Source organism: Poecilia formosa, unplaced genomic scaffold, assembly GCF_000485575.1.
Source record: "Poecilia formosa unplaced genomic scaffold, Poecilia_formosa-5.1.2 Scaffold138, whole genome shotgun sequence".
Lineage (NCBI taxonomy): Eukaryota > Metazoa > Chordata > Actinopteri > Cyprinodontiformes > Poeciliidae > Poecilia > Poecilia formosa.
In genome coordinates this window covers 964,255-976,783 of record NW_006800077.1, presented here as the reverse complement: position 1 = coordinate 976,783, position 12,529 = coordinate 964,255, and the positions used below count along the sequence as shown (strand labels likewise).

General features: G+C 38.2%; 1 protein-coding gene across 1 annotated transcript in view; it reads left to right on the top strand.

Moving 5' to 3' along the window:
* The first annotated feature begins 337 nt into the window (after positions 1 to 337).
* Positions 338 to 12,529, top strand: part of psmd2 (proteasome 26S subunit ubiquitin receptor, non-ATPase 2) — a 13,455-nt gene continuing 1,263 nt past the window's right edge. Inside the window, exons 1-20 of the mRNA XM_007562585.2 lie at positions 338 to 536; positions 2,221 to 2,277; positions 2,370 to 2,534; positions 3,065 to 3,186; positions 3,745 to 3,969; positions 4,065 to 4,223; positions 4,381 to 4,525; positions 4,770 to 4,830; positions 5,586 to 5,732; positions 5,852 to 5,958; positions 6,254 to 6,381; positions 7,233 to 7,320; positions 7,406 to 7,568; positions 7,687 to 7,788; positions 7,891 to 8,042; positions 9,649 to 9,732; positions 9,948 to 10,116; positions 10,315 to 10,409; positions 10,515 to 10,641; positions 10,769 to 10,887. Coding sequence (XP_007562647.1) covers positions 414 to 536; positions 2,221 to 2,277; positions 2,370 to 2,534; positions 3,065 to 3,186; positions 3,745 to 3,969; positions 4,065 to 4,223; positions 4,381 to 4,525; positions 4,770 to 4,830; positions 5,586 to 5,732; positions 5,852 to 5,958; positions 6,254 to 6,381; positions 7,233 to 7,320; positions 7,406 to 7,568; positions 7,687 to 7,788; positions 7,891 to 8,042; positions 9,649 to 9,732; positions 9,948 to 10,116; positions 10,315 to 10,409; positions 10,515 to 10,641; positions 10,769 to 10,887 — 2,538 coding nt within the window. The 5' untranslated portion in view covers positions 338 to 413. The remainder of the gene's footprint in view (positions 537 to 2,220; positions 2,278 to 2,369; positions 2,535 to 3,064; positions 3,187 to 3,744; positions 3,970 to 4,064; positions 4,224 to 4,380; positions 4,526 to 4,769; positions 4,831 to 5,585; positions 5,733 to 5,851; positions 5,959 to 6,253; positions 6,382 to 7,232; positions 7,321 to 7,405; positions 7,569 to 7,686; positions 7,789 to 7,890; positions 8,043 to 9,648; positions 9,733 to 9,947; positions 10,117 to 10,314; positions 10,410 to 10,514; positions 10,642 to 10,768; positions 10,888 to 12,529) is intronic.

Below are 12,529 nucleotides of genomic sequence, written 5' to 3'. Positions count from 1 at the left end.
ATACAAATCACGTCAGTAATATACAACTTTCGAACACACCTGACACCTGAGCTAATAACAAGTTGCGTGTATTTTTGTACAAAAAGTACTTGTTTTATCTTATAAACGTGTGTTGTGTATTAAACGTTTAAATGTGATGAGTGGTTTCAGTTTCAGTCTTTGAGTCAAATGTTGAGCAAATATTACACGATCGATGCAATAATTGTTCATGAACTTGAAAACTCCAAAACAAGAATGTAAACATTATATTCACTGTGAATTCCTATTTTTATGGTACGTGAAGTAGCACAAGCAGCAAAGACAGCTCTCCACTGCACACCAGGGGCGCTCAAGGGTAAACACGCTGTGACGTCTTATCAGAAGAAGTCAATTACCAGTCGGCACAGTTCCCTAGCTAACCGATAGCTACCACCATGGAAGAAGCAAAAAAGAAAGATAATAAGCCTACAGAAAAGGGGGGAGAGAAGGACAAGGATAAGGAAAAGGGACAGCAGTCCCCTGGGAAAGAAAAAGAAAAGAAGGAGGAACAAGAACTGGTAAGTTTGGGGAGCGTGGTGATTCATTGAATATGTGCTAACTATAAGCGCAGGGTCTGGAGCAGATATTTGCCTTAGTCACCGTCGCTTTGACAACACCGACATAGCGGGGCATAGTCTCTGGGATTTAATTATACCATCTAAAACCCCTTGGTTTTCTGAATTGTAAACATACCCCTTAAAATGTTAACACTGGTATGTACTTACAGCCTTAACAGGACAAATGACTGAAGTTCAAGCCCTTTAGCTACTGTTAGCCTAGCATTATCCGTCCTACTGTGTTCGCTGTGCTACTAGCTAAACTTTACTGTATGACACAGCAGCTTGGGCCTAAACAATAACCCCACAGCAAAATGTGCTTCGTATTGACAGAACTGCATCTGTGATTAAGCTTATTATAAGTTAAATTAAATTAACTGTGTGTCAAATGATTTTAAATGTATTGAACACATTGACCTTAGTCTGCTTTGTTTATATGTTTCCATACGTGTGACTTGTAACTCCACGGCGTATGAAAGTCGCCGATAAGTGGGTAAAATTGGATAAGTCACCCACAAATATTCAGTCCATTGGGTGGTCTACTGTTTTATAGACCACGTACACTTACTGTCAACTCGGATATGTTCATCAGAAATTTCACATAACTATTTTATTAACTAGAATAATCCAGTAGGCGTGCAATTCTAAGACTTTAGATTATTTTTCATTAACATTTCAGTGCATGATGATCAAACATCTGTGATTTTATCTCATTTGTTCAAATAGCATTTTTCTGAAATTGTTGTGGTAGATTCAAAAGCAGCTTTGCAAACCTCAGTCATCCTGCCTTTTTGTGTTGTATAGAGAAGAGACTTTGTTGTTAGTTCACTTTCTTAAACTTTTACATTCTACTGACTTTGCCGGCTTTGGTCCACAGAATTTGTGATGTAGCACCTAAGTTTTTTGCAATATTAACATGCATCGCAGCACTCAACCTCCTAGGCATGTTGTTGACACACACCTGTATGGTACAGATGGCAAACTGCAAAAACTTGTTTTTGTAGAAGTGGTGTACAGCTGCTGATGAGCAATTATTTGAGTTAATTTAATTCAGTCAAATTCAGTTTATTTATGTAGCGTCAATCCCCCACACATCAGTCGAATCATACATTCATTTCAATTCCAGTTACTTGCATAGTGTCATTGAGTTTGTAGCAGTCTGTAATACTAAGCATGCATGTAGCAACAATGGAGAGGAAAACTCTTTCACAGGAAAATGTCATTTTGAGATACAGACCATGCACACAAAAAAAGAAAGAAGAAAGAGAAGCATTGATTCAGGAGTACTTTTTATTTTAAAGAAAAGTAAAAAATTAAAAAGTAGTACTAGCTTCTTTTGTGGCTTCTTCTCAGAGCCATAAAGAGTAAAAACACAGCTTTGGTTATTGATGTAATTTGTTATGTCTTTTGTGCTTTTAGACTGATACCTTAAGAAAATGATGAAGGCTCAATTATTTTATCTTATCATTAAGTAAATCTATAACTGACCGGATCCATTTTCTTTTTTCTGACCGTTGTCACTCTCCTGTATTAAGCACCATGAATGCACCATTGTGACGCTTTTTTCTATCATTGCCTCTTTTCTTTTGTAAAATGATCTTCTTTCATTTTTGATAACATTTTTCATTTTGTCACAATTTCTCAGTCAGAGGAAGACAAGCAATTACAAGAGGACCTGGAAATGATGGTGGAGAGGCTGAGTGTGAGTGTTGCAAACTTCCTTTCTTCTGCGTGTGTGTGTTAGGATATAAGATCTTCAGCTGAGAATATTTTCTTCCTTGTTTTTCTCAACAGGAGAAGAACGCATCATTGCATCATCAAGCGCTAGAAGAGCTGAGGCGGCAAATCCGCTCCTCAACCACCTCCATGACCTCCGTACCAAAGCCCCTGAAATTCCTGCGCCCACACTATGGCAAACTAAAGGAAATCTACGAGGGCATGACCCCCGGAGAGAACAAGGTGAGCCTTGTTTTTACTTTCTGTAAGGTTACATTTTATTCTAACATCAAAATGATGCCAATCGTTGTCTTTTTGTGATTACTTTTTTTTTTTCACCACCACCAAGGGACGATGAGCACAGTTGTGTTCATTGTTGGTTTGAGATAACAGCTGCATGTAAAACATGAGTCTTATTGCTTCCTTTGCATCTTCACAGGAATCTGATCTTATTTCCGACAGATCGTGTGTGCATTATAGAAGCTGATTGTTTAATGGGGTTGTTATTGCTATTAAACTTTGCATGTAAAGCTCAACATCTAATAAGCTGACAACAGTGAGAGGAGATGGAGAGTACCGGTGACAGCAATTTCAGTATATAGTTAATTTAAACTCTTATGCATGTAGTTAAATAGTAGTATTTATCTGTGTAAAACCAAACAAACAAACAAAAAAAAAAAGAACAGGGCAATGATATCAGCTCTTCATCATGATGCTTTAGATACTGATATCTTCATACTTGACTAAATGATTTATTTCTGTTTTTGTTGTAGCGTTTCTGTGCAGATGTGGTGTCTGTATTGGCCATGACCATGAGCGGGGAGCGGGAATGTCTGAAGTACCGTCTGGTGGGCTCTCAGGAGGAGCTGGCCTCCTGGGGTCATGAATATGTCAGGTAAATAAATAAATAATCTACGAGTCATTCCATATGTAAAAACCTTCAGATAAACGAAATGTAGAGATTTTGACATGTTTGTTTTTGCTTTTTCTTTTTTCTATCCATCTGTTAGTCATTAGAACTGCTTGATTATGTTGGAAATCACAGTTGCATTTGTTTGGGTCAATAATCAAGCTGTGTTTTTTGTTTTGAAGAAGAAAATAAGAGTTAGAACACATCTGTTTAATTTTTTTCTGTATGCAGTGGTTCCAAAACAATCTGTTCTTTAGTAAATTTTAGTAAACTTGCATATATTAATGTCAACATATTTATGTATTTTTAATCAGATATTTGACACTGCACATATGGCAAGAAAGTCTTCAGTAAAACACTGAGAAACAAGATTTAAAAACTTGAATTATTTACACTTCTCTAGTCTTCTCTATGCAGTATAGACTACAAGACAAGGAGCATTTTAAAAGTTACGTAAAATTGTGTTATGACTTGTCAATAAAATGTTATTTAGCTTTATCTGAGATTAGTGCTTATTCTCAAATTCTCTCCCATTTCTGTTAGGCACCTTGCTGGTGAGGTGGCAAAAGAATGGCAGGAAGTGGAGGAGAATGACAAAGCCCAGCAGGACACTCTGCTCAAACTGGTGAAGGAGATTGTGCCCTACAATATGGCTCACAACGCAGAGCATGAGGCGTGCGACCTACTGATGGAGATCGAGAGGCTGGACATGCTGGGGGACTACATCGATGAAAACGCCTACGGAAAAGTCTGCCTGTACCTCACCAGGTTAGCACCCATTGCTCAGAAAACGCAGAGTTGATGTTTAGAAATATGCATCTTCACTTTTGGCTTAATGTCTTTTTTGTTTTTCTTCGTTTTAGCTGTGTGAGTTACGTTCCTGAGCCAGAAAACTCCGCCCTGCTGAGGTGCGCTTTGAACATCTTCAGAAAGTTTAACCGTTACCCAGAGGCTCTGCGGCTGGCCCTGATGCTCAATGACATGGAGCTGGTTGAAAACATCTTCACATCCTGCAAAGACATGTAAGGAAAATGGACTTTTTGTTGACCAACTGAAATATAACTATACTACGGAAAACTTATAATCACATGAGCAATTGTTATATTAGCTTGTTGTTGTGAAGCCTCCCTGTCTTTGTGGATTTGTACTAAATACATAGTTTGTTTCCTTTTCATGCAGCGTCATCCAGAAGCAGATGGCTTTCATGTTGGGCCGTCACGGCGTCTTTTTGGAGCTCAATGAAGACGTAGAAGACTACGAAGACTTGACAGAGATCATGTCCAACGTTCAGCTCAACAGCAACTTCTTGGCCTTGGCCAGAGAGGTAGGAGATGGTGGCCGCAACATGCTTTATAAAAAGTTACTGACATTTTTCTTTGTACTTTATTGGGAAGAGGTTTATCATTACATCCAAGAGATATATTACTCCTTAAATCTGTAGAGTTTAAATCACATGCAGCATGATACTAGGAATTTGAAGACCAGTGTTAGAAATCAGATTCTGTGCTAATCACCTTATCTGATTACGTTTGACTTTTATTTACTACAAAGTGTTTTGTTTATTCCAGCTGGATATCATGGAACCCAAAGTCCCAGATGACATCTACAAAACCCACCTGGAAAACAACAGTGAGTCCAACTCCCAGTGTTTGATCAGCTATAACAGAGAGCCATGATTACTGCTTGTCCAACTTAAAATTTGCCAAGAGCTGCAAACATTACACAACTTTCTGAAAACTGACTCATCAGCTAGCGCTACAAAATGCGTTTCTTTTGTAGAAAAATTAAAGAACCACAGTTTCTTTCAAAGGGACGAAATGCATGTTCCAAAAGTCTACATTTCTGGAAAATGAAGACAAAAAAGGAAATGTTTGTGACCCAATAATGAGAAAATTTTAAAAATGTCTTGTACCATTATTATCATCTTCTTATGGGCATTCCATCAAAAATATTACATAAAACAATCACAAGATTTAATATTTTTTTCATGTTTGCCTTTTGGTTTAGGCTGTGTGTAAATTTCACGAGAGAAATTTATTATAAATGGCCCTGAAGCTTGTTTCACATTTAAAAAAGAAATTGGAAGGGCTCCTATGCAGTTTAGATAAGTGTGGAAAATAATCCAGTCATTACTCCCTCCATTTTCTGCTCTTCCTTGCTTAATTTTCCAATTTGAAAATCTGCACAAAATAGAAATGTTTCCCCCTCCAACACTACTCTGAAACCTTTGCTTGAAAAGCCCCGAGAACTCTAGAAATTTGAGTTATCAAACATGAAAACAATTGGAGCCGTGGTTTAACAAGCTGCATTTCTCTCATGTGAACAGAATTATTTTTCAGTTGAACGCGCTGTGTGTTTGCTCACCTCTGTGCGACATGTGACAGGGTTTGGCGGCAGCGGCTCCCAGGTGGACTCGGCTCGTATGAACCTGGCCTCCTCCTTTGTGAACGGCTTCGTCAACGCAGCCTTCGGACAGGACAAGCTGCTCACAGACGATGGCAACAAGTGGCTGTACAAGAACAAAGATCATGGTAGAGGAACCATGATCAAGCATACATACAACATTTTTCACATGTGTTGTAATCCTTATTGTCTTTAGTAAATCTGTTAAGCTGCTGCTTGTTAATTTTTTAAAACTGAATGTCCTCAGGGATGCTGAGTGCTGCTGCTTCTCTGGGTATGATCCTGCTTTGGGACGTGGACGGTGGTCTGACTCAGATTGACAAATACCTCTACTCCTCTGAGGACTACATTAAGGTACGATGGGGTGCATGCAATTGCTTATTGCAACAGGCTTAGTTTTGAATTTATATATTTGAAAATTGACCTGAAAAGGGATTGAGGATTTTGAAAAATTTAGTAAATAAAATTAGAACTGGCAACAAGTGGCATCAGAACCAAGTTCCAATAGCGTGTCTGAACGTGTGGCTTAAACAATCAGATTATCCTGACATCTGGTCTTGGCACTGCCTGCTCAGCCGGGCTTCATCTTGGCACCAGCAGTGAAACTACGTCATGGATAAACTGTCATCTCTGTGCCTGTGCTCTGCAGTCTGGTGCGCTCCTGGCCTGTGGCATTGTGAACTCTGGCGTGAGGAACGAGTGTGACCCAGCCCTGGCCCTGCTTTCGGACTACGTTCTCCACAACAGCAACATCATGAGGATAGGAGCCATCTTTGGGTAAGGCTTTCTGTCTGCAGAGAAATGTTGTGATGCTCTAACAAAGTTCCATAACACAACACAAGGGTGGGCAATATGGCGTGAAAATAACATTTCCAATTTTTTAAATAATTTTTTTATTCATACTGGGTTGAATTTTTTTGTTGTTGTTGCTTGCTTTCTTTTTTGAAAAATAATTTACAGATGACAGAAAATATTTTTTTAAAGTGGCTATTATTTCAATCATCCCTTATTAGGGGCAGGCTATGGGAATTTTTATTTAAATGGACAATAAAGTCATAATACTAGCAGAAAGATCTAGCACAATCGCATGATTGTTTCAAAGATGTGCTACTGATAATAATTTGGTGCTGATGTGATAATAGATTAATTATTGGCGGTAAAACCTATACCAAAGTCTAACTTGACATGATGCTCAACATTCCTCATTTAAATTTTTTTGTTTATCTCTACTGAATTCTCACAATATTGCTACTTTATTTATTCTCCTAATATTACAACTTTATTCTGGTAATATTATGACTTTCCTCTCATAATTAAAACATAAAAATCTTAGCCTGGCCCTAATCTTTCGTCACAGAGTGAATTCAACTGAACTGAATTCAAAGTTCAAATAAATAAAAGCTGCAAAGCTAACAAGATGGTAGGCCTTTGGTGTGCTGACATCACTCTAAACTATGGAAACTCCAGAAATGCATTGGTGAAAAAGAATTCAGATTTTCCAAAAACAAGATCTTTAAAAAGATAATAATAATAATTTATCGATAATATCGGTTTATTGCCCAGCCCTAGCATAATGTAGATGTACAGATAAACATCATTTTTTCTTTTTTTACTCTCTCTGCTTGCAGACTGGGTCTTGCTTATGCAGGCTCCAACAGAGAAGACGTTCTCTCCCTGCTTCTTCCTGTCATGGGAGACTCTAAATCAAGCATGGAGGTACAACTAAACGTCAATTTAGACCACCTTTTATTTTACTGGGTATCAGTTCAGTACCATTGAAGTGCTTGTGTAAAATGTGAAGGTGGTTGGCGTGACGGCGCTGGCGTGCGGCATGATAGCGGTGGGGTCGTGTAACGGTGACGTGACCTCCACCATCGTTCAGACCATCATGGAAAAGAACGAACAGGAGCTGAAGGACACTTACGCTCGTTGGCTGCCTCTGGGTTTGGGACTCAACCACCTGGGTATGCTCACAGTGTGAGGAGAATAAAATGATTCAATGCAAACTGTGTAAGACATGCTGACTGAATCACTTTTTTAAAGTACGTTTCTGACTAAAGGGGGTCATTTTATTGTCCTCAGGTAAAGGGGAAGCAATTGAGACGACCCTGGCAGCTCTGCAGGTTGTTCCCGAACCGTTCCGTAGCTTTGCTAACACATTAGTGGACATCTGTGCGTATGCAGGTAAGCTTTTTTTTTTTTTTTTTTACTGTGTGTTAATATGTGGATACATATACCATAATAGCAAATGATTAACCCTAAAACGCTCTGCTTCTGTCCCTCTAGGGTCTGGGAATGTGCTGAAAGTGCAGCAGCTTCTCCATATCTGCAGTGAGCACTATGAAGCCAAGGACAAAGACAAGGATGAGGACAAAGACAAGAAAGATAAAAAAGACAAAGACAAAAAGGAGACACCTGCTGATATGGGCTCTCACCAGGTGAGGATTTGTCGATGTCATCGGTGATGTTGAACACCAAATCTGACAGTGTCAGTGTTTTCAATCAACATTGTTTTACGATTCCGTTATTTTTTTTGGAACGAAAGTTCTGACAATTTTCTTCCAAAGTGTTGTGTACGCTCTGTGCTCCCTTACTGCTGGCTGTGGTCTGCATGCGTTTAACTAAGTCAGTATTTTTTGTCTCCACTTATTGGATGACTGCAGGAAAGGAATCTTTTTCCTTTCCTGCAGGAAAGGAAATCTTTCCACTTCAGGAGAAGTGCTGAAACGGCTCATTTTCCCTACACCAAGAAACATTAATTTATTAGCAGAAAACAGGTGAGTGTTTTTTGACGTAGTGTTAGGACAGTATAGGCATAAATAGAAGTACAGAAACTTGCCGAAAGGGATTTTTTTCTTAATAGGTCCTCTGTAATATAGCATTGTATCCTACAAATATGAAGATTTTCTGATGACAGCAGAATCTGTCTAACTTGTTGATCTATCAATGATCTGATGATTCCAGTCATCACAGAACATCTCAATAGATGGTAGGCATCACTGCTGCTCGATTTCAAAATGTTAGTAGTTACTTCCACACATCTCTAAAAATTTCTTATGTTGTGTCTGTAATGTTCCATCCATGTTTCCCTCCCATTTGTGTATGATTGCTCCATTCTTCCTTTGATAAAGAAGCATCAAAGAGTATATCAAGATTTCCTCATTGGGAACTCATGCAACATTTTTATCTTCCAAATTGTGTTATTTCCTGCTGATTGAATAAAATATTAACAAATGCAAAAGTTACTTCCAACTTTATAGGTACACAAATGCACCATGATAAGAAGTGATAGAGATGAAGCTGACTATATTTCTTATCTCATAAGGAATGTTTGACTTCAGGCAACAAATCTAAGCAGCTCTTTATCAGACATTTTCACACTTGAGCGACAAAATAAGAAAGTTACAGGCTTGAGTTCTTGAATCATCCCCATTTACAGTATGATTCAAAGCCTAGAACAAGGTTCCCCTTTGTGTGTGTGCGTGTGTGTGTTACCAGACCGATTGTTGGTGCTTCTCACAGCCTGTAGCGGCCTTGAGGGGGACTGTTGAAGCGAGCGCCTTCACCTATCAGTCTGCTTCGATGTACTGTCTCACATAAAGCCTCTGGCTGCTGCTTTGGCCTCTAAAAATCACTTACACCCAGCTACAAGTATTATACCACCTCTTGTAAATCTAAAATTTGTGTTTAGATTTACTTATTCTATACATGGAGGTTTTATGTGGCTCACATTAAGATAAAAAAAATTCACATGGCTGGTTACTGCATCACAATTGCATTAGAAAGACCCAACTGACATTGATTAATTCACAGTAAATGGTGGATATAAGTGTGATTATTACTGGGGCTGGATGGGGAAGAGAGATGAAAAAGCTGCAGAAGTGCTTGTGGCTGTGTGAACAAGTCACAGTTTGGTCACACAAGCCATCAAATGAAAAATATCAAGACACTGCTTCATATTTTTTGGACATCATCTGGTCGTTGGAACTGTAAGTCAGGAGTTTCAATAAGAAAGTTTATGTTGACGTGTTTCTCTCCGTTCAGGGGGTTGCTGTTCTCGGCATCGCCCTGATTGCCATGGGAGAGGAAATTGGTTCTGAAATGGCTCTGCGAACATTTGGACACCTGGTCAGTTTTCTTTATTTTTTCATAACTTCTTCCTTTTACATTATTGTCTGTTCTATTATGTCTCTCTCATTTCTATTATCACCTGTTAATCTTTACCATATTTTTATTTTGGGATAAATCTAAGAGTTGCTGTTTTTATCAGTTTAAACCAGACAAATAATGTTGTGACTTTTTGTTCTAGTTGATGCTTATGTTTTCTTGTTTCACTGCTGCAGCTGCGCTATGGAGAGCCCACCCTGAGGCGAGCGGTACCCCTGGCCCTCGCTCTCATCTCTGCGTCCAACCCTCGTCTGAACATCCTGGACACCCTCAGCAAGTTCTCTCACGACGCCGACCCAGAGGTTTCCCACAACTCCATCTTTGCCATGGGCATGGTGGGCAGTGGTACGCGTCAGCATGATTTAGTGTTTAAAAAATATTAGAATCTGCTTTTAGCATGGAATATTATCTGTGAAATCATTTCTTAGACTTTCTTTTAATCCTTGATGTTTCTTACAGAAAATACCTAGATTCTTCTTTCATTTTCTTACATAAAGTCCCTTCAAAATGTAGCGTAGTCTGAATTTAATTCCTTGTCTTTAGGCACAAACAATGCCCGCTTGGCAGCCATGTTGCGACAACTGGCCCAGTATCATGCTAAAGATCCCAACAATCTCTTCATGGTCCGACTGGCACAGGTGTGTGGCACAACAACGTGAAGCCTTCATCAGACGTTCGTGGACTTCTAGGAAACTGTGTGTGTGTGAATATCTATTAAGCCTTTGCTGTTGACGCGTCCACAGGGTCTGACTCACCTGGGCAAAGGCACACTCACACTCTGTCCCTACCATAGTGACAGGCAGCTGATGAGTCAGGTTGCCGTGGCCGGACTACTCACCGTGCTCGTTTCCTTCCTTGACGTCAAGAACAGTACGTTTGTTTTGTTTTTTCCTCTTGGTTCTCTACACACATTTGTTACTGTGTTGGCAGTGGAAAATTCAATATTTTTGTCAGTCGTCTGTTGATGAACCCATGTTGTTCATTGTGTGCATTTCAGTAATCCTGGGCAAGTCTCACTACATCCTCTATGGCCTGGTTGCTGCCATGCAGCCCCGTATGCTGGTTACATTCGATGAGGAGCTGCGACCGCTGCCTGTGTCTGTCAGAGTTGGACAGGTAAAGACGAGAATAATTAGCCTCCTGTTAAACAACTACAAAAATGTTTTCAAATTGTATGTTTTTGAAAGTAATGCAATTGATTTTAGGGAGGGTGGTAGTTCAAGTTCGGAGAAAATCAAACAGTTTCTTATTAAGCTGCTCTTTAATTTCAGGCAGCATAAATCAGTTTCACTGACATTTAATCTTGCAAAGCTGTGTAGTTAATTCTGAAGGCAGTTTGTTACCCTGTAAAGCAAAGTATTGCTTTTTCTCCACTAGAAAATTATGCACAACTTTGTTTTTCCAGTCAAATCAAATCCAACGGAGTTGTAATGTTAGCAGCTGTTTTCCTAATTTTGTTTTCACTAAATTAGGAAATCAAGCCAGGCACAGTATATCATGAAATATGTAGATGTGGAGTATTAGATTGGCACAGTAGCATAAATATAGGGAAAAAATGACTAAAATTATTAGCCTTTTAAATTATTGATAAAATTTTAACAAACAAACCTTATGTTAAAGGTTTGCAAGTGGTGGCAAAAAATACTCAGTATTGTTGATCCAGTATCAGTAATATAAAGCAGACTTCTGCAGAAATCCCAACAGGATTCTGTCAAAAGGCAGCTGCAGGTTTCCTCCTCTATAATATCCAGAACTAGTTTTTCGTGCATAAATTCCTTAGATATTTATCTTGTCTTTTTTCTGTAAATCATAAGTAGTAATTTAAATTTACTTAAATTGATGTTTAGTTGAGACCATGATTATGACGTAAACTGTTAAGATTTAATCAGTGTGGGAATATGATGTAATTGCGAATTTGTAAAATGATGAATCAATCAGAATGAACCTCTCCTGACATTCTTACACTTTTAGCCAATTCCAATTTCCCATTAAAATTCCCATGGACCTTTTTTCCTATTCATTATTTATAATCACTTATGAATAATGAATGATAATTAATTAAATAATCATTAATTATTTGTAATAGAAACATAATTTAGATCATACTGGATGTGTTGGAAAACAGTTGACATAAAACATGTTTTTTTATTAACAGGCTGAAGAATTTTTGAGTTGGCAATTTAAAATGTCTTTGACCTTTTATATTAGCTGTTGGTGTGGTTATGCATTATACAGCCGTCTTTTTGTTTGTTACTTTCGGAGAATCCTTATTTCCCTTAGAGAATAGCGTTTCACAACACAAGTCGAAAGCTCCAGAGTTTTCAGCTTTGCTGTTATCTGTTGAAGAATATTGATCTTTCCTGAACAGCATTTCAAAGAAAAAATACTTTTTTTATATATATATATAGTTTGTTTTGTTTTGTTTTTCTTCTAGGTGTATTGTTTCAGATTTCAACAATAACTTACTTCTTAAATCAGTAATGGCATCCAGCTAAAGAGTGCTGTTGTTGGTGCTTGGGAATAATGTGTGCTGTTTGGGAGTGGGGGAGAAAAAGAGTAAATCTCTGACTGTTGTACTTTTTTTTTCAGTGAGTTTCTAGATATCACTTTCTATTTCGTAGCACTTTCTATTTTAATCTGAAAGTGTAAACAAACCTCTCCTATGGACAGATTTGTTCTCCTGGTGATTTAAATAAAGCAAGATTTTTTTTTTTTTTTTTTTTTTTTTTTTTTTTTTTTTTTTTTTTTTTTTTTTTTT